Source organism: Rhipicephalus microplus, chromosome 5, assembly GCF_043290135.1.
Source record: "Rhipicephalus microplus isolate Deutch F79 chromosome 5, USDA_Rmic, whole genome shotgun sequence".
NCBI classification, from domain to species: domain Eukaryota; kingdom Metazoa; phylum Arthropoda; class Arachnida; order Ixodida; family Ixodidae; genus Rhipicephalus; species Rhipicephalus microplus.
Window position 1 is genome coordinate 35,295,438 of NC_134704.1, and position 22,023 is coordinate 35,317,460.

General features: G+C 46.5%; 2 protein-coding genes and 1 long non-coding RNA gene across 3 annotated transcripts in view; 1 reads left to right on the forward strand and 2 right to left on the reverse strand.

Annotated features, from left to right (window-relative positions):
- LOC119174728 (17-beta-hydroxysteroid dehydrogenase 13) overlaps positions 1–21,901 on the forward strand; it is a 141,478-nt gene extending 119,577 nt beyond the window's left edge. Inside the window, exons 4-6 of the mRNA XM_075895192.1 lie at positions 7,305–7,442; positions 12,991–13,116; positions 15,688–21,901. Of these exons, the coding sequence (XP_075751307.1) occupies positions 7,305–7,442; positions 12,991–13,116; positions 15,688–15,760 (337 nt within the window). The 3' untranslated portion in view covers positions 15,761–21,901. The remainder of the gene's footprint in view (positions 1–7,304; positions 7,443–12,990; positions 13,117–15,687) is intronic.
- LOC142817725 (uncharacterized) overlaps positions 1–22,023 on the reverse strand; it is a 461,268-nt gene that overhangs the window by 323,639 nt on the left and 115,606 nt on the right. The gene's annotated exons all lie outside the window — the stretch shown is intronic.
- LOC142817722 (uncharacterized) lies at positions 5,074–7,010 on the reverse strand. Its single transcript, XR_012895323.1, has 2 exons — positions 6,738–7,010; positions 5,074–6,327 (listed from the first exon to the last, which is right to left on the reverse strand). It is a non-coding gene; the product is annotated as an uncharacterized LOC142817722 (long non-coding RNA).

Sequence of the window (22,023 nt, forward strand, 5' to 3'; positions counted from 1 at the left end):
GCCTCGACATGTCAACACGTCCCATGATCGACCCTGACCTTCCCCCAGCGCAATCAGCCGCTCTCGCACGCCTTCTAGCTTCCTACCGTGACATCTTCGACCTTGACGACCGACCACTCGGCCAAACTTCTCTTGTAAAGCACCGCATCAACACCGGTGATGCTGCTCCCATTCACCGTCGACCGTATCGCGTGTCCGCGTCGGAGCGCCAGATTATTCAAGCTGAAGTGAATAAGATGTTAACTAAAGGCATTATTGAGCCCTCATCAAGCCCATGGGCGTCACCCGTCGTCCTGGTTAAAAAGAAGGACAACACATGGCGCTTTTGCATCGATTACCGGCATCTAAATCGAATCACCAAAAAGGACGTGTATCCTTTACCACGTATTGATGACGCCCTCGATTGTCTCCACGGCGCACGCTACTTTTCATCCATCGACCTTCGTTCTGGTTATTGGCAGATTGCCGTAGACGAGAAAGACCAAGAAAAGACCGCCTTCATCACTCCAGATGGCCTATACCAATTCAAGGTTATGCCCTTCGGTCTATGCAATGCCCCCGCCACGTTCGAACGTATGATGGACTCTCTGCTACACGGATTCAAATGGTCAACATGCCTGTGTTACCTAGACGACGTCCTCGTATTTGCACCTACATTTGAGACCCACCTTGAGCGTCTGTCGGCCATTCTCGACGTCTTCCGCAAAGCTGGCCTCCAGTTGAACTCCTCGAAGTGTCACTTCGGCCGCCGACAGATTACCGTGCTGGGCCACCTTGTCGATGCTTCTGGTGTGAGACCGGACCCTGAGAAAATTCGTGCCGTCACGAGTTTCCCAGTACCCCAATCCGCCAAAGATGTCCGGAGCTTTGTGGGACTTTGCTCCTACTTTAGGCGGTTCGTGAAAGATTTTGCGGCAATCGCCCAACCACTTACCGATCTTTTGAAGAAAGGCGTTCCATTTTCGTGGGGGTCCACTCAAGCTGCCGCCTTCTCTCACCTCATAACACTTTTGACGACGCCCCCTATCCTGGCCCACTTTGACCCATCTGCCCCAACTGAGGTCCGAACTGATGCCAGTGGTCACGGTATCGGAGCCGTTCTCGCCCAATGCCAACAGGGACACGACCGCGTTATCGCGTATGCTAGCCGCCTCCTTACACCTGCAGAGCGTAACTATTCGATCACGGAGCGAGAATGCCTTGCTCTTGTCTGGGCGGTCTCAAAATTCCGCCCATATTTATATGGCACTCACTTTTCCGTCGTCACCGACCACCACGCGCTCTGCTGGCTTTCATCCTTAAGAGATCCTACAGGTCGACTTGGTCGCTGGGCTCTGCGACTGCAAGAATACACCTTTGCTGTGATATACAAGTCTGGACGCCTGCACCAGGACGCCGATTGCCTTTCTCGCTATCCAGTTGGCCCATCGGCCACCATACCTGACAACGACGCCTGCGTGTGCTCCGTTTCTCAACTGAACCACATAGCCGACGAGCAACGCCGTGATGCAGCCCTACGAGCTATCATTGAGCGCCTCGACTCCTCCCCATCGAACCGATCCTATCGCTCGTTCGTACTCCAGAATGGCACATTATACCGGCATAACTTCCATCCAGACGGCCCATCTCTGCTGCTTGCCATACCCAAACACCTCCGCTTGGCTGTACTCCACGAACTCCATGACGTTCCTACTGCCGGTCACCTGGGTGTGTCCCGCACATACGACCGGATTCGCCGTCGCTTCTATTGGCCAGGTCTGGCACGGTCCGTCAGAAGATACGTCGCGGCGTGTGAGGAATGTCAGCGCCGCAAAACACCATCGACGCTTCCGGCTGGGCGCCTTCAACCACTCGATATTTCTACTGAACCTTTCTTTCGCGTCGGCTTGAACTTACTCGGCCCTTTTCCTCTGTCTTCTGCTGGCAACAGGTGGATAGCTGTGGCCACAGACTACGCCACACGCTACGCAATCACACGCGCCCTTCCAACAAGTTGCGCCACTGACGTCGCCGATTTTCTTCTACACGACGTGATCTTGCAACATGGTGCTCCACGCCAGCTGCTCACGGACCGAGGCCGCACATTTCTATCGAAAGTCATAGCGGACATCCTACGCTCTTGTGAAACACGCCACAAGCTCACTACGTCGTACCATCCGCAAACAAATGGCCTCACAGAACGCCTGAACCGAACCCTAACTGACATGCTTGCAAAGTACGTTTCCTCAGATCACTCTGACTGGGACATCGCTTTACCATACGTGACATTTGCCTACAATTCTTCGCGCCACGACACGGCTGGTTACTCCCCTTTTTTCTTGCTGTTCGGCCGCGAACCCACATTACCCCTCGATACGACGATTCCGTTACCAGCAGCTCCAACTTCACAATATGCTCTGGACGCCATCAGCCGGGCCGCCCACGCACGCGAAACCGCTCGTGCTCGCCTTCTGACCTCCCAAGCAAACCAACGGCGTCGGTACGACCAACGACACCGCGATGTGCACTTTTCGCCCGGTTCGTTGGTTCTGCTGTGGTCTCCGACCAGGCACGTTGGCCTGTCTGACAAGCTGCTCTCTCGGTACACAGGGCCATACAGAGTGCTTCGTGAGGTGACTCCCGTCACTTATGAAATCACTCCTGCTGCCTCGCCGTCTTCATCCACCCCTAGGGCCAGCGACATCGTACACGTCGCACGCCTGAAGCAGTACCACTCGCCCAATGATCTTGACATCTAGATGCGCCGAGACGGCGCCTTTGCCGACGGGGGTTATGCTACCTGTAGGCTGCCACAAACCATAGTGCGAATGCGCGTGTGCGCCCGACGAAGAAGATGAGGGTCGCTGGCTGCTCGAGCTCGGAGCCAGACTGGCCAGTGCTGCAACCGCTCTTGCAAATATATTTTTCGAATATATTCGCAATACTTTGTCTCGTTACTCACGTAACAATATAACGAAGTCGTAGATCCCCCCCCCCTTTTTTTTTCTTCTTTTTTCGAGCAAAATGATGCCGCTGGCTAGAACTCGGCTCTCGAATGAGTCCAGAGAAGCGCTCAGTCCTGTCTGTCTTCTGGCGTAGTTTGGCGCTCAAAAAAGCGCAATGGATTCGCCCCAACTACCCCGCCAACGCAATGTGCTGCAATAATAATGAGTCGGTAGAAGCTTACTTCTTTATATCGAAACTTCGTTAAAATGAAAGTCGAACTTTTAGGAAAAGTAACAGCGCCCAAAGGCTTCTTCTCTTGCCCGGAAAGTGCCGGAATAATCTCAATAATAGGCCGTACATAAAAAGAAAATCAATAGTGCGAGGAAAATAAGCATGCGATTGGGAAAATTAAAACAGTTTGTTATGCGGAGACTGCCATTATACTAAAGTTCGTTATGTCGCATTTTAACTGTAAATCTCTGTTGGCGAAGCTGCCTGGTAGTTCTGTATTCTGCCGCTTGACGCTGCGTGCTACCTGTAAAGGTCTTCTTGCATATGTTGTTTACTAATTTTTCAAGTCCCATTGTGGAAGATAAGTTAGCCAAGTGCTCAATGCATGTCTGCCATTGTGCATAGTTCCACGGGGGAGTAACACCGTTTCCCGAACGCCGACGGTCATCATAATCATCAGCAGCCTGACTACGCCCACTGCAGCGCAAAGGCCTCTGCCATGATCCGCCAATTGACCCGGTTCTGCTGCCACGTTATACCTGCGAACCACCGACTAAATTGTTTCCTGTACTATACGTCTAGCGCTGATATTTTTTCCGCGTTGTAAAGAAAGCCTGTAGCAGCACTATAGCAGTGCGCTCGCGGTCCGTCACACGGCTTCACACGGCTTCTTTTCACATTTCACGGGCTTTCTTTACAACGTGGAAAAAAATAACAGCGCGAGACGCACTATACAGGAAACAATTGAGTCGGTGGTTTCTGAAAGCGCTCTACATCTCATTGTTCATATTTTGAGTTTCCAGCCCATAATTGAAAATGGGTATTTAATAATTAATAATTAATTACGATGGGAAGAAATAAAATATAGCCAAAGTACCTACAGGCTAGTGCAAGTAGTATGCGTTCGGTTCCATTCGCCTCCTCAGTGCCTTTCACTTTCAAATTCTTGTCTCAAGTTATGTGTAACACACTGTATATTTATTTGTTCCAGTATGTTTATGTAGGGTTCGTCGAGGCCCTGATTCTGTAGTGCCTGCATTACTGCACTACAACGCTACGAGTAGCCCCCACTATATGCATAGCAGGTGCAACGAATTCTTTTACAGAAAATCTTCATGCGGTTAGGCCCCTGTGGATCGCGTCTGCGGACATAACGACGTGTAGAGCAACGATTTTCAGCGCCCCTCGACGATCGACGGCACTTCCCACCAATCGTCGTGGCCCCTTTGTCTCGTGACGTAGAGATCGCGCTAGCTCTGTTGTATCGGCAGCTGTCCTGTGGAGTCCCTTTTCGGACAGACGCGTGTGTCGTTTCACTCGGATAAAGGCCAGACCACACGTACGCGATGCAGCGTGTGGCCTTTTGACGCGGCGTCGCGTACCTCTCTTTATGGAGAGAGGGCGGACAACTTGTTGTAGCCGCGCGCCCTCTCTCGAAAGACGAGGAAGGTTCAATCGTCACCCCCGGAAGCTTTTCAGGCCTGCGCGTCACGTGACGTGACGTCGACGACGTCACATTGCGCCGGCCGGCCGGCCGCCCTTCGCTGGGTGGCTGAGCCAGCCGCGAGCGCTTGCCGCGAGCGCCCTTCACGCCTACCGACTCGGGCGAGGTTCCTTGACACCATGTCCGCACGATTTATCAAGGTATCCATTGATTGTATGGTTTAACGCGCCGACGCAACGCAGGCGATGAAGCGCGCCGTAGGGGAGGGCTCAGGATCAAGTTTTACTACCTGGGAATCTTTATTGTGTGCCGAAATCTCGTACACACGGGCGTTTTTGCTTTTCGCCTCCATCAGAAATGCGGCCGCCGCAGCCGGGTGTCGAAACTGCGCCCTAGTGCTAAGCAGCGCTACGCCTTAGCCACTGAGCCACCGTTGCGGGGGAACTTATCAAGGTATCAAGAAATAATGAATATCGTGAATGGAATAATGCGTATTTATTTATCACAGCCAGACGCCGTCTGTACAAATATCACAGTGCACATTGTTCTCGGTCCAGGCAGACGACAGGCAACACAAGATGTTGCCCTTAATGCTGAAAATATGCCAAAAGTACAAAACACAATATCTTGCCACATAAAACTCAGAAAACAAAACAGATTGTAACAGCAAAAACATCCCCGAGCTTTGGAACAGAAAAAGCACACTTTCATTTAAATTGTAGGTTAGAGGAAAACATACCATTCGTTTATCATAGTAGCAGTAGCAACACAAGGTATCAGGTTCAAACACTTGCCAAAAAATACAATACATAAGAACACTGGTGACTAAATTGTGGTCCACAGCATGATAAATGACAGAAAGAAAAGTAATTGTACTGCCACAGGTAGGTGCATGTTCTAGGGAAAAAATCAAACAAAAATCTAAGAAAAAACAAATCACAGTGCACAACATGTCTGTACACAGAGTGCACAAGGAAAGTGTACACAGCTTAGGTACCAAAACGGACTGTACAACTGCTACAGTGGGCACCGAGGCAGTTCGAGTTAAAAAAAAGAAAAAAGTACAGCACCTTTAAAAGCTAACAACTTGTAAAGAGATACAAAACTGGAAACAAGGCTCAAACAAGGGAATGTATTGCTTGAGCCAGGTGGCAATAAGTGCAGCGCTCCTCAGACAGCATCGACAGGTTGTTCAAAATTTCCAACAAGGAACTTACTTTTTGAACTGAGTCTGGTACAACAGCGCTACCAAGGTTCTTGATTGGTGAACCTTGATAGCAGGCAAAGACTTCAAGGTTTGCAAACACGGTCAATGACGCATTCAAACAAGATTCACGATAGTCGATAATGTTCAAAAACATGGAGCACTCTTCTTTATGAATCACAGTCCACTTCGGAGACACTGACACCCCTTGCAGGCGAGCCCTTAGTTCTTCGAGGGACGAAAACCGGTCTCGTTCTTGCTCCGCTTCATATGACGCCAGCGACTCTTCTACAGCACGGGCGAGTTGGGAGGCTTCTTGTCGGCTCCTCTTCGCGTCAGGGGTTTCTCTCGTGCTCTGGTCTCGTACTGATAGGTAGGACGGACAGCCGGGAAATACCGTTGAGACAGATCCAGGACGCAACCGTGGTACTGGGAGTGCAACTTCAATAACTCTCCCTGTCCTTGGATCCGTCTACGATGTCGTCTTCTCAATGCATGAAGCGTCGAAATGATCCGCGCACACCTGCACAAACGTTTCAAGAACGTCTGAGACGCCACTTCTCAAAAGAAAAAAATGCGCTCCCGTTTGCATGACCGTGTTTACAGTCCGTGTAGCTAAAACAAAGTCTACCTACGTTTCGCAAGCATCTAAATAAAAGCGCTGCGCTAAGCGGTACAAGCAACATGAAAGGAAACACGGGAGCGTGATGTCACCGCACTCCACGAAGCGCTTCCACCGAGAGCTTGCAAGAATGGACGACACCACGGCACTGTTAGTGAACAAAGCGCAGCTGACCATCCTTGCTGCGAACGCTGCTGGCGTCAGCGCTTCGCGAGGCCCGGCGGCCACACGCTCAAGTATTTCCCATCATAGGTGATTTCTACCCGAACAAGCAACGACAAGCTAAGAACAGGAGCATCTCAAATTCTTACCTTAGTGCACGAAGTCGGCACGAAGTCCTTCCTAGGAATGGCGCGTAGCCATTGTTTGAGAGCGTCGGCGTCTTTAGGGAAGGAAAACACTTGTATCTTCTTTCCTGTTTTGTAGTTGCCGGTGCATCCGGGTACACAACACTTATTCGGCATTGTCGCATCACTCCAGCATCACGCACGGAAACGAAATTGCCACAAAACAACAACGGAAAGCAACAAACGTGAAACACCGTCAACACCACGCCGCCGAACCGTCACCACCGCCGCCCGCGCTGCGCTCGCTGCCGCTGCTCCCCGAGAGTCGGCCGGCCGGAAATGACGTCAGATTGCTGGGCGCAGGCCTGAAAAGATTTTCCGGGGGTGACGGTTCAATACCACGCCAGAGAGCCGCGCGCTGCAGCGCCTACGTTTGGTGATGTCTTGTGTGAAGCGCGGGAGCATCGACGCGCACCGAAGCGTGAACTGACGCGAGAACGACGCGAAAACGCAGCCACTGGCTTCCGTTTTCACGGTAGTGGAAAAAAAAATCTGCATTGTCTCGACGGTCGCCATGCTGTTTTCGCGCAGTGCTTCCAAATTCGCGGCCCTGGGCTTCATGTACGCACTGGAGGAGGAGCTCTTCCACACGGGATTCGAGTTCATCAAGCTCACCACCGTGTGTCCGGTGTTCATCAACACCGGCCTGTTCCCCAACGTCGGTGCCAGGTACGTGTCAAATTTATTTTTAAATATTTTATTTATTTATTTATTTCATACCTGTAGCGCGAATAGCCATTACAGGGGGGGGGGGGTTACAAAAAATTAAATTACGAAGGAAGATGCATTGCCAGCCAAAACAACTAATCAATGCCGCCAATTATTCGCAATGAGCAACATAAACACATATAACAATAAAGAAAAAATAAAATCAGAAAGAAGATAACGTGCGCACACATGCGCGTTCAGTATAAGCTTTCGCAACTTAACGTAAAGTGTCTCAAGTACCGTCGCTGTCAAAAAGTAAAGCGGCATGCGAGTATACAGATTTGCAGACTTGAAGGCCCTGCAACGCTTCTTTGAGTAATCATCGAAAGACCTCACCGTCGGAATTTATAGCGTCACGAAGGACGCGTCGGACGCGTTATTCGAGGGTCGTAGGTTCGATTCCTGCTCACGGCTGGTTATTTTTTCATCCACTTTTCTTTCTTCTTTCTTCTTATTTACATTCTATTGGTTCTACTAACTTCCCCTGTACATTCCTTGGCATTACTGTCTGTTAGATCTCATTAATATTGTGTTAAAACACGGAAAACGAGCCCTTAGGTATACACTTCTTTCCCTTAAATATATATATATATATATATATATATATATATATATATATATATATATATATGTATATATATATATATATATATATATATTAGGCTTGTGCGAATAGGGATTCTGGTCGAATAATTTCGAATCGAATTCGAATAGTATGTATGACATGTAAAAAAAGGGGAATATTTATCATAACCTAACTAACCTGCACGATATTTCTTTTGAATTGAAATAGGGGCTCTATGCAAATTCCTTTTTTTTTTTCGTTGAAAGGAAGTTGAAACAACCTTGATTAGTAGTTTCGGTAGGATCCGAGTGGTAACCTGTAAGATACATAACAATTTAAAATTTGTTATACTTAAATCATATAAACCATCATAACAAGCTTAATAACATGGATTGATTTGAGGGTAACATGAGGGGCCCTGCAACACTTTTTCAAGTATCCATGGAGCCAGTAAACATGCTTGTCGCCTCACAAATTTACCGCCGCAAAGTTTCTAGAATCGGTCCAGTACGAGCGGAGTTCCAAAAATTTGTCGCATGCTGCAATTGCATTCTCCATTCTCGACCCGTCAAAAGATCTGGAAGCTAAGTAGAGAAGGATGGCACGAGAATAGAAAAAAAAAAACGTCATGAGCGCCTAGCGACCTTGAGCATCTTTTCTCTCTGTTTTTTCTTTGAATACGAGGCCTTTCAGTGCGATCGTGCACGTACTTGTGGACAAGTGGCGACCTCACGCGGTGGTCCGATAACGACGAGCGCGCCATGCTTAAATCAGCCAATGACTGTGATCAGAGCCGTATTTTCTTTCTTGGCTGTGACAAGTGATTTTTGAGCTTGTAGTGTCATTTGCCGAGGGAAGAGAGCAATTTTTAGATTTGAAAATTTATTGTGAATTTCAGGCCGTGTGCTGCGCAATAATACTTGCCTCGCGTGTTCTCGGTAGCCTCTACTACCGATCGGCAGCGTTTTCTGACCATGCTCAGCAAGGGTTGTAGGGCCCCTTTAAATCTGAAGGGGGGCTTCGCGGCAAAGCAAATTTTTTTGAAAAGGTGTTTTCACGGTTTTGCATAACCTCATTGCAGTGAAACCACCTTTACAGGTGGACCAATGTGCATTTGTTTCTTTATTGCGAATACTTCGAAAATATTCGATAATTTAAATTAGAATCGAAGCGAATTCGAATACTCACCTGTTCATTCGAATATTCGAAGCATTCGAATATTCGTACAAGCCCTATGTGTATATATATATATATATATATATATATATATATATATATATATATATATATATATATATATATATATATATATATATATATATATATATATATATATATATATATATAGGGAAAGAGGTGTGTACCTAAGGGCTCGTTTTTCCGTGTTTTAACACGATATTAATGAGATCTAACAGACAATAATGCCAAGGAATGTATAGGGGAAGTTATTAGAACAAATGTAATGTAAATAAGAAGAAAGAAAAGTGCGTGAAAAAATAACCAGCCGTGAGCAGGACGACTCGAACCTACGACCTTCGAATAACGCGTTCGATGCTCTAACCACTGAGCTATCACAGCGGCGTTCCCCCAACCCATTTTCTTGTGTTTATATGTGAATTTAAACGCGGGAGTGTCAGTCAGCGCCATCTGTTGCCCTGACTATATATATATATATATATATATATATATATATATATATATATATATATATATATATATATATATATATATATATATATATATATATATATATATATATATATATATATATATATATATATATATATATATGGTTCCTTCTTACGGCAAGTTATCTTTTCACATACTTTTCTTTCCTCACATTTACATTATAATTCGGTGTAATAGCTTCTCCTATACTTTATTTGGCATTATTGTCTGCTAGGTCTCATTAATATTGAGTAACGCAATGGGCAGTATCTTCTGTCCATGCTTTAAAAATGCTGCAGGGCCTTCTTAAGCAAAAATAAAAGTGTTTTCGCGTGCCTAAATCACCATATGATTGTGCGGCTCGCCGCCTCGTTTTCCGCCCGTTCTTGCCGCCTGGAGAAGGGGTTTCTCCGCGTTTCACTTTAGGGCTCGTTCACACCGAAGGCGGAGTGGCAATGCGGGAAAGCGAGCTTATCGCGGCGGCAAGTGTGCGCACTTGTTCAGGCTGCACGCATCCTTTGGCTGGGCGCGCGGCACAGGAGGAGGGACAGTGTCCGGAATAGCACAACTAGAGAGGAGTTTTCCCCGCTGTCCCGCTTCGGCCACGCCGAGTTCGGTGTGAACGAGCCCTTAAGGCACGTGCGTTCCACCTGTCGATGGTGAATATCCAGGGACGTTTATCAACGGTGGATTTGTCGCTAACTTGCGGCCCTACGAAATACTGGGGCGCGTGCGTCTAGGCCTTGATTGGCTGCGGCTGAAGCGGCCAACTTTTCCGCCCGGATAAAATTGATTCAATTGCGATCCGCGGGAGCGGCCGTGGTTTTTCCGCTTTTCCGGATAATTCGCGCCCGCTATCTGGATCCGTCCTCGGTGTGAACGTGCCTTTTAGTCGCGCGACGGCAGAAACTTATGAGGCAAACAGCTGCTCAGGAACAGGGCTTCGGCTCATTTTACAGGGCAATGGCAGTGCAAGCAGATGTAAATTCTGTGTGGTGACGGGCACAGTTCGTACTCGGGTGTGAACATCGGTCGCCTTGAATAGTTTTTTTGGTCGAGAGTTGCAGATGGTCGCGTGGCCGCTGCTAGTATCAGGCGTGAACGAGCCAGTAAAACTCAATCTCTCTTTCTTCGGAGCGGAGCTCTTTTCGCCGCGTTGCCGCCGTCCCTGTAGAAGGGAGTGTGAGACTGGTCGAAGCTGATTTGACTTGCGTCGTCATAGTTGCCGCCGCTTCGCAGGGATCGAGACCAGCCGTTCTCTTTAGCAACAGTTTGACTTTATATACAAGATATATACAAATGTACAAGATGACTCTTCATACTTGGAACTGTCGCGTTTTACCTCGGCAGAGCTGATAGTGCATAGCACTTCTCCTGCGACTGTAACCCCCTTGTGAGGAGCCGGGAGCCGGGTTTTAACCCCTTGGTCGCTCCTCCCAGTTATCCTCACAGCAAATCAAGAACATTCCGTACACTTATTGGACAGACTGCAAGTTCATATGCCAGCAGTCTCCCTTCTTCCCACCTCTCTCCCTGCAGCCTTTGAGCCACTTGTGAGAGAGAGAGACAAAAAAAGGAAAGGCCAACACCTACATTCTGAAAAGCTTACTAAGCATTCGATGTTGGCGTCGCCCAGCTCCCCGGATCGAGTTACTAAGTGCGGCCTGTTAGCGCTAGAGGGCCCATGCCACGAGGTGGTACACCGTCTGGCCTGACAGGCGCTTCGCGGACACATCATCCGAAATATGATGGAGTCAACACACTGGACACTTTCACGCTGCTTCCTTCCCCCCCCCCCCCCGCTGTAGGGAGGCAGCCGCGTTGGTCGTTAAAATGATGGTGGACTGACCACGGCTTTCCATTTCGAATGGTTTCGCGAAGCGGGAGGGGGGGGGGGGGGTTAATGTCTGTCAGCGGCGGTTTTTTTTTTTTTTTTTTTGTACGAGCATCGCGACGTGCAAACCCTCGACGCTCCTGAGCGGGCTTCTTAAAAGGCGCGCTTTTTGGAGGGAACAAACACACTCGCATCCGGTCTCCCGCTTGACGCTAGACCTTACAGAGTCTTTAAAAGGTACCTGCTAAACGAATGTACACACGTGAAATTTCGTCGTGTTGTCGTTCCTTAGATGGTCCCTAAGGACATAATGTTTTTAAACATACCTCTCTTGGGATAGACTAAATCCCGTACAGCACCGTGCTGGTGTTTCGGGCAAACCTGAAACACCAGCAGTACACCTAACTCAATGTTCTCCGCGGAATCAACTTTGGATGAATAATGACAGGATGCATTGGGAAGATCCTACTGACGCAAATCTGGATCACCTGTCAAGGCGAACCGCAGCAGAGAAGTAGTTTGTTCTGCAAATAGTTACTTCATTTAAAAAGAAATGAAACTGTAAATGAGTTCACACTGATGAATTGTAGTCGCAAAACTTCAATGTCGTTGATTTCACAATCGCATGATAATTAATACCTAAGAAGGTCAGTGTCAATGGTGTCGCTGGTAAATGGCGCGCCGAAACCTCTAATGGCGAAGTCACGTTTCTTTTTTTGTTTGTTTGCATTTTGTCATATTGGCTCTATGAAATTTTCTGAACCTTCCCGTTTTAAGTCACTGGTTCCCTCAAAGCTGATGTACTTCGTTTCTACTGATCAGGAACTACGTAGCCCCGCCGCGGTAGTCTAGTGGCTAAGGTACTCGGCTGCTGACCCGCAGGGCGCGGGTTCAAATCCCGGCTGCGGCGGCTGCATTTCCGATGGAGGCGGAAATGTTGTAGGCCCGTGTGCTCAGCTTTGGGTGCACGTTAAAGAACCCCAGGTGGTCAAAATTACCGGAGCCCTTCACTACGGCGTCTCTCATAATCATATGGTGGTTTTGGGACGTTAAACCCCACATATCAATCAATCAAGGAACTACGTAGGTTCTAACAGACACCTTCAAAATCTATGACGTCACTGCGATTGATACGGCGTGTGCTATGTGGAGTCACCACCCTCATTTACATGTTTCGTGTTTTCTCGCTTACCCAGCGTCTTATTGCAGCAACCATTTTTCCGTATTGTGAAAGAGTCATTTACTTATACGAGGAAAAATCTCTTTCTGCATTTGTGTGTCCCTTTCGCAATGAAGGTGCCTTTACGCGCATGTTCTGAGTTGCGTTGCTTTTGTTCGGTTGGATACTGTTTGCTTGTTTGTGTGTACTTTTGTTGCGCGCGTTTCTCCCTACGATGAGCGGGCGGCATGTGACGCTATTCGTACCGCCGTCCCGTACGCAGGTTCCCGCTGCTAACACCCATCATGGACACGAGAGACGTTGCCTACCGGGTGGTGGATGCCATCCAGCGCGACGAGTCCCTAATCGTGGTGCCCCGCATAGTCGAGGTCATGTACAAGTGTCTCAAGTAAGGAACACCCGCATTCTTCCCGCCCTTTTATTGCGATAGCCGTCATATGCACACTCTCGACGGCTTTTCGCCGTCGCCGTCATGTCACGTATAAATCCCGAACTTCGAATGTTCCATTGCAGGTAAAATATCGCGCGCGAAGGCGACGAATGCAGCTGAAAAAGAAATGAAATAAGCCGGCCTATCTCCGTCGCTCGTAGGACGAATGCAATAATAGCATCACCCCGTTCGGGCATAAAAAAGGCGAGAGGGGGGGGGGGAAGAATTGCTCGAGGAGCAACTTTGAACTTTGCCTTTAAGGGCGTGGTCGAACTTTGCCTTTAAGGGCGCGCTATTTCTCAAACCATCAGAGGAGGCTCGTATACCCTTCCACGTGCAGCGCTCTCAACGTGAGAACACTGTGCTGAATGGGCATCCATCCATTAAGCGGCCGTACTTCCTTACACCATCGTTTTGTAGAGCTACGCGATATCAAATCCAAAAGCATTAGCTACCAGTCTCGCTTCGTATAACATTATAATTTGTTTGTTCCTATCACATTAATTGATTTGCCATTGTGATGAAACTGCGACATTTTTATAAATTTTTATAGTCTGGCTGGCGCTTGGACAATGCATAGCGCTAAGAACAGACTAATTGGTCAGACCGCAAGGAAAAAAAAGGAAAGCTAAAACCACACAAAATAGACAACTTTTCTAGGGCCAGTGGTTCACGACGACTTTCACGGCGACCTAAAACACGCCAAAAAAAAAAAGGCAGTACAAAGATGTATTGCTCAAGTGTTCTTAGGTGTGCAGCGTTGTGTCCTGTACGTTCCGTTTTGCGCGCTGCTATGCCGCAGTAGTACCAAAACGCTCGTGTGTACGTGGGTAGAGAGAGAGATAGTGAGCAGAGAGAGAGAGCGGCTTGTAGAACGGTTGAATCTAGGCTAATTATCTCAGAACGGCTGAAGCTAGGCTATCTCGGTCGAACGACGGCCGCATGCGATAACAGTCTTTTTGTCAGGCGAGAGAGCATGAGTAACGCGTCCCCCAACCACCACTACTGTTTCTCAGTGTTTGGGGGGGGGGGGGGGGGGGCTGCTACGAGCTTTGGCCAAAATAACGCGTTCGCGCGTGCAATGTCGACAGACTTCTGTAGACAGCTCGTACGTGATGTTGTCTCACCGCTTAATTCGCGATGAGAAGACAGGCAGCACGAAATCCGCTTCGCTCCCTGGAGTGGCTGTATTCCCCCACACCAGCGTTGTGTGAGATGCGCGGGTACGGATCCTAGACAAGTTTGTTGCTAGCCTTACTTCGTGTGCCATTCCATTTGTTGCTATCACATTCATTTCTTGTCTTTCCGCAAAAATGAGTTGTTTTTTAGAGGTATTAAAGTATTAGATGGATTAAAGAGGGATCGGGGCATTAATTAACACAGCGTGCAGTGTGAAATAGCAGCTGCCTTTCATTTCTACGTTGCAAAGTATGGTTGTCATGCTATTTCACTCTAAACAGCTTTGCCGATTTGATGTGCGGTCTGCGGCCACATTCAACCTGTTTTCCAGCTGTGTATTCTTTTCAAGTATACAAGCCTTAAAAAAAAGAACATGCTATTCATATGCCGTATAAAAACTGCAACAGCTTTTTAGCCGTCTCATGAAGAAGGGAAAACATAAGTCAGCTCCGCCGAAATGCAAGAATGTAACGCGGTGAAGTATAGAAACAAATTGAAAAGGGCCGCTAAATAGTGGTGTAGCTTTAAACAACGCGTTTTAACGCGATCGCGTTACAGAGCTCGTGTCGCAGAAAATCCGCCGCCGGTGTCGGCCCCGTTGTGTGAGCGAAAAATCTTCTGTGACCGAAAAAGTTACCGAGAAAGCCGCGGGAGGCTGCTACTTGTCCACGCGTGCGCGTGTGATCACACTGAATAAGCCTGGCGCTCGAAGAAAAAAAAGTGCTCAAGGTCACAAGGCGCGGTATTTCTTTGCCCTGCCGCCCCTCCCTGCTTAGCTTTCAGCGCTTTCGTCGGGACGACATAAGAGATAATGTGATTGCAGCTGCGACAAACCTTTGAAACTCCGCTCGCACTGGATGGTTAAAATTTTGCGGCGTTGAATTTGTGAGGTAATAAGGTCTTCAGGTGTATTAATTCCACGGTTATTTTAAAAAGTGTTTCAAGGCCCCTTTAACGCATTTGGTTCGCCGAAAACGAGCCCATCCGGCGATAAGAGCGTGCGCTGGTCCAATCTACTGTGTGCGTGTTTGTGTGCGTGCGTGTGTATGTAACAAAACATTAATAAGTGTGCACTTAGTGGTTGAAGGTTGCGCTAGGGTCTGGATTTTGCTATCGCGTTCAACTCTTATAAACGAAACTTAAGGGTCCCCCAATATATTTCTTTTTTTTTTTCTTTTTCACTGGAGCATGGGTTTTGCCTACCTCTGAAAATAGCTTCTGGACCCCCTGTGGTTCGCGTACTCCCGTTTGAGAACTGCTGATTTGACCGGACATGCAGTCCTGCTACTGTCCCGCAGGTTTCCGACAGCTGTCTGATCACGCTTTCCCCTGTTTCGCTGTTGTGCGCAGGCCACTGCCAGAAGACGCCCAGAAGCTGATCCAGCGGTTCCTAGCCTGTTCCATCCAGAAACCGAGCGCGTGATGACGGCGTCACCTATGCGTTCCTCTTGGCACAGCCGGCATCTTGAGACATGCACATCTATCCACTCGCTCGTCTACAGCGGACATCCCACGCTGCAGATGAAACCGAAATCTGACGTCTGTGGTGACGCATTGTTGCCGAACTGGGGAAGAAAGAAAGCGTCGACGAGAAATGTTGACGAACACGAGTGCTAAACAAAACAAAAGACTTCGAAAAAAAAATCTCGCCCATCGCTATAGTTATTGTTTTATCTATCGCGTTATGCGCCGATGGAAGAAATAGTGTTCGGCAATTTTTCAATGTGTGAGTGTGACTGTGACCTGGCAACGCCTGGTGCGAAATCATTTGCCCGCCACGCGCTGCGTGTAAATCTGAACTATAGTGCGTGAGAATGAGTTTGTACTCTATGAGTGGTGGTGGACGGCTGAAAGGAATTTTCATGTTTAAAAGCATAAGTGTCTGATCGGGTAGTCGTCGTGTATTGCAGAACGAAATTCGCCTTCAATAGCGGGCCGTAGTCATGAAATTTAGTCTCGCCGTTACCCTTTCAGAAAACGATTTTCCTACTTGGGAGTCATTTCTCAAGGGGATTTGAAGTCAGAATTCCAGAAACATATCGATACTGATCTTACAGGGCTTTTGTTCCGTAATTATATATCAGCTCTTTGTGGGCGCATTAGTGACAAAATTAATGTTCGAAGCGAGTCGTGTATGTGTAGCTCACGAACATACCGATTCAGCAAATTGCAAAAAACACGCGGGATGAAGACAGTCATGTCTTCACCGCGTAATCATTGGGTTGGTGCGTTTTCAGGCATTCAGATAGCTTTTCACCACCCCTTCTCATTCAATCACTGGATGAGATATATATGTTTGAAATGATGCAGAATAAATAAAATGAAATGTTCATGCTGGGGGACTAGCAAAAGGTCCATGGGTCGCGTAGTTTGAGACCCCCTGCACGATACGTGATAATGATGGAAACACTGCAATTCATCTAATGATGTATAAAGCAACAAGATGGTCGAAGTAGTGCGATTTATTGTATGCGGGTTACAAGCCGCGGCTTGCGTTTAGAGTTTGTGTAACAGGGTAAGTAGCTGGCCGAAAGGGCATGCTAGGTATACACAAAAACATGTCAGACCATGTCGCTGCGAGCGTGCCGCACTCTAGCCTGTTGGAGTTTGCTAGCGCTTTCTAGAAATCCGGTAGTTTGTTTATTTTTATTTTTGCACACATTTCCTATAGAATAGGTTTCACTTTAAAAGTCAAAGCCACCGTTAAAATACGCCCGCATCGCCGTACACCTCATCTTTCCTATCCCTCAATGCGCCATGGTTAGCATCATCATCAATGATGTAACGAAAGGGTGGGGAAGTTGGAGGGGACGAACGGGGTATAGAGGCAGAACTTTCGTTGCTTGCCGTTAATAATGGTTTTCCGCAAGTTTTTTGAAGTTTGCCTTAAAATGGGTTCCGCGTTTTACTCCCAATTTACCGCACACTAGCTTAATTGCCCCCGCTTTTCAGTTCTTGTAAGTGTATAAAATTAAAAGTCTAGAATAGCGTTTAGTATCGTAATATGACGGCGTATAGAGCGTTGGACGTATGCGTGGCTCCGTGAATGCATGCTAGGGCAAAAAAAAAAAACATCAGTAGATAATGCTAGTCGCATTTATAGTGATAAGACGACACCAACGAATGCAACCGCCTTAGGAAAGCGTTCTGCTTCTTCATTTGTCTTATAGTTAAGAAAGCCGGCGTTAATTATTTCTACTAATAGCGAGGCGAAAGGCTTCAGCCAGCCGCGATGCAAAGCCTCGTTAAGGGGATGCGGTAGAAAAAAAGAGGCAATGATGTATACAAATTTTACAATATAACATAAATGTGGGGTTGGAGAATGTTCCGACAAATGGTAAGCAGATAGCGTTATTGCACCACTGGATGCTTAGAGATATTTTAACGCAACAGCGTTAAACAGCTCGTGCCGCAGAAATTCTGATATCGGCGTCATTAGTTTCGCTAGAAAAAAAATCGACGTTATCCCTGAGCAGGAATTCGAGATAGATGTAAATAAATAATTACTAAAGTTTCTTCGGCCAAGGGAGGATCGAACACTGGCATTTTGTTTGGCAAGCAGGCGTTCTAGCACGCTGTTAAGCAAGTTTTAAACTGCTTCGTTAAAAAAGACAACTACGCGAATGTCATGTAGTGGGTGGATGCTCGTTAACGCTTGTCATATTGCGTGACAGTATGGTAGAACGGCGCCCGGTGTGAAAATACTGAATTGTTCAACGAGCGGGTAGTATAAAGCTGACAACTATTGTGTGTAGCACCTTGGTTCGAGTAGTTGGTATACTCCGCCATTCGCCCGTTGGCAAGAAGGAATTATAGCGTAGTGGACATTTAGCAACTGTACATGAAGTAGACATTCTAGAAAATGTCTAATGCTACGCGCACAGATATTCATTCCTTGCGGCATGGTTGAAGCCGATGCGGACAGGGCTCGGCTTCGCTATCACTTTCAACTCTTGCAGGCGACTCACAAGTGTGAGCAAAGTTCTTGTTGTTTTTTTCAAGCACTTTGCAATATTTACAGAAAAGAAAACAACGTTTACTACATAAGTAACCTCTCACTCTTTTTCGCGTATGTTACAATTCTCATCCTGTACAAGCCATTCAAAAGGAAAAGGCGAGACTACACAATTGCCATAGCTTCTCACCTGGCCTGTACGAAAGGAAGGTTCCAAAGCACTTTTAACCATCACTAAAGATTAAAAAATTATGGTTCTGGTATTAGCGAATTACTCGTATAGCGAATTACGGTATTAAAAACATCTCGTTAGCGGCGAGAGAACGCGCAAAAATGTGGCTAACGACGCCACCGTGAAGTCCCCCCACATGTCACCAAGACGTTATTGATATTGATGGAGTCTAATAGGATGTACGTAGTTGGTACCAGGTAAAAAAATTAGATACATACGGAGACCTGATATGCCAATTTTCGAGAAATTTCGTAGAGCCAATGTAGCCAAAATAATAAAAACACACTAAAGTTTGTGACGTCAGCATGAGATTTTTTTCGGTGGGAAGTTTAAAGCGATACATTTGGCACAGCTTTTCTCATTTCTTGCAAAACCTGTGGCGGGAAAATCAACCACACGAGTTTGTCGATCATATATCTTCAATCTAAGCTGATTTACTGTTCCACTTTAGAGTGTCCCTTTAACCCGTGCGCACATTTTTACCGTACATCTCGGCTAGAATGATCTGATATCAAGAACCGCAGCATTTAGTGCAACAGGAAAGGCGCCTGCGTTACAGTGCAAAGCGTGCAGTGGGGATTCCTCAAGGAAGTGTAAACCAGTGTGCTGGTCATTGACCTTTTGTGTTAGAGTCGCGTGTGTGCGCCTCATTCAGGTCCCGCGACGAACGCATACCCACGTCACTGTCATTCTTGAAGCCTCGTCGTGGACAACCGACCCGCTTCTGTACGTTCTTACTTGGGCTGTACAGAGCCGTTTTTTTTTTCGTCGATTCGTTAAATTAGCATAAACTGCTTCAAACTTCAATAACAGAATGCAGAGTTTGGGGATTATGAGATCACACAGGGTGCAAAGACGGCGCAAATTTTGGGACGAGGACTCGCTCGTCACTTGTCCTGTGATTTTTTCACGGTTCCTTTTCTTCACGTAGCAAAATTAGTGCTTTATATTCCAGTCGGTATTGTAACCATCGAGCTCGCTAAGATCCGCTGAGACAGAATGCTGTCGACACAGAGACATACGAAGAAGCCAAAATCTTTTACAGAGTCCCGCTGCATTATGGGATTGCAGCACATTTTTCTACAATATTACGTACGCTTCTTTCATTAGTATTAGTATTACGCTGTTGTCACGTTATAATATCCTTTGACTTTGGCTAAGACTAGATCTCGCGCAATAGAAAGGAAGTCAATCAATCAATGCTCTGTGCACATCTAACTCTCCTTAATATACGTTATCTGAGAATGCTGGCGTTCTCTAAACGTCTGACCTCATTCAAACATGGACTACACCTGCTAGCTAAAATAGAAACTTGACTTGTGTGAAACACATTGTTCGCGTGCAATAGTAATTGTTGGCGGAGGACCAAGACAGCCCGCTAGTGCCATCATGTATAAGTGGCGCAAGCGAACCTTTACAATTTTAGAGATGCGAGTTGTGCCAGTACGTGTGAATCTCTGACTTGGGTCATTTTTAATAAGCGCGGAAAGTGCGAACGACAAGACAACAAAAAAAGCGATTAGCTCTATTTCCTGTCTATTTGCTTCGCATTGTTCGGTCTTTTTTGCACTAATTAGTTATGTATGAAGTCAGCAAACCTGTTTAACGTGGTTCAGTCTGTTCGAATAACTGGTGCATTCAGCGCCCAGACTCACTACAATATGTTACCGTAATCATTGTTAGACAACGGGCCTACATTTCATTTCATTTCATTTATTCAACCTTAAGGGGCTGAAGGCATTACATCCAAGTTGTAAGTTCCTAAGCAATGGAACAATATGAGGGTACACACTGATTACAATGAATGAGCAAATAAAGAACACAAGCAGAAATAACATTCACAACAAAACATAAATAATATAATAGGCGATAAATAAATTCTGGGAGTACAGTAAAACAACTATAAACGCAATAGCTTATGTGCTGTTAGGACATCGTATTTGGATTTTGGAAAAGAGTTAGTTTTTCGCGAAATGTTGAGCGGTCCCTGCAACATATCATATTCGTTTCATACAATGCTATTAGCATGTGCAAAATGGTGCAGGTAGTAGATGTAGAAAATAGTATTACACAAAACCAGCGAAATCAGTGCTGGCTTGAGGGCTATGTTCTCGTCGTTCTTGCTTTTCGTGCTGCAATCTTAAACCATAATACAATAGATTGCTTTTGATTTGCCAGTGTCTACAATCTACATCAGTGAGTGAAAGTTATCTCTGTGCCTCAATGTCAGCATTAGATTGTGATGCAAAAGCTTTGTTCATTCTTCTTTAGTGGCTTTTTATTGTATATGCTTTAGCATTTGTAATCAATGTTCTACTTCTTGAGAACGCAGAGCGCTCCTGTCGATACAAATGCCAGTTCCCTGTTAGTGAAGAAAACATGACAAGCATGCCTGCCGATGTGGAGAAAATGTCAGTGGCAACAGTGTGAAAAAAAAATGAACCCTCATGGTGAACCTTGCTAGCGATATTTAACGAGCATCAAGTGTCCGCGCTTAATATATTGTGGTGTGACTGCGCTAACCTAATTGAAGTGAAGTCCCGGATGTGCGCTCACGACGTGAAAGTCGTGGCCATCAAAGTATGCACAAAACACAGCCAGATCTCTGAGATGCGTCAGGATTGCTTTGGTGCTAAAGCTTTATTTCCAGCCTAACTCGATTAGGCCTTTTCTCTGGGTGCTAAATATTGGAGTGAAATGTGCTGGAGTTTCGTGGGGGATGACGCAGTTGGTGATGCTATCATATGCGTGTCTGCAAGAAGTTTTTCATGAATGTGATTGACGCGGCATCCACGCGCCAATCAAGAAACAGCGCGAAATAAGAAGGCAATGTTTGCATAAGTTTTTTATTAACTTTTAGATCATCCTTTTTTATGGGTACAAGAAAGTTGGCTGTAACTATTCTGTGGTGAAGCCGTTGAAGGGAGTTACATAATGGATGAGGTATAGTGAAAGTCTCATTTTCAAGCTTGGTGCATAGCGAAAACTCTCTTTTGGCGAATCGCTCGCGAACTCTTGGTAAACTTTTCCGGGCAGCGGCAAGCCAAAGTACGCATAGCGTGAGCACTTTATTACATTTCTTTGTTGTATATTTCATGTACGAGTTGCACGGATTTGTCATACATTTGCCAAGTTATTCTTGATGTTGCTTTGGCAGCTGAAAAATTTATTTACGCGCAGTTCCATGTGTTGTTGTTTTGCTTGCATCTGTACTATTCGCAGGGTATGAATTTTTCCTCTTGCACGTTCTCTTTTTGTTGTCCCTCGAAACGCTGTTATCCTTCGTGCACAACGATGTATATCTTGTTACAGAGATGGACAGCACGTAAAGATTGCGCTGTTGAACTTGTACCGAATAAAAAAAAAATCAAATTGAAGACTTGTTTTTCAAATTGTAGTCTGGTGCTGTACTCTTCATGCTAATTGGGGCAGTTCTGTCTGGACCTATCAAACCTCTTCTTTGAACAATGGCGGTTTCACAGCGGAGCCTTTCTACAAG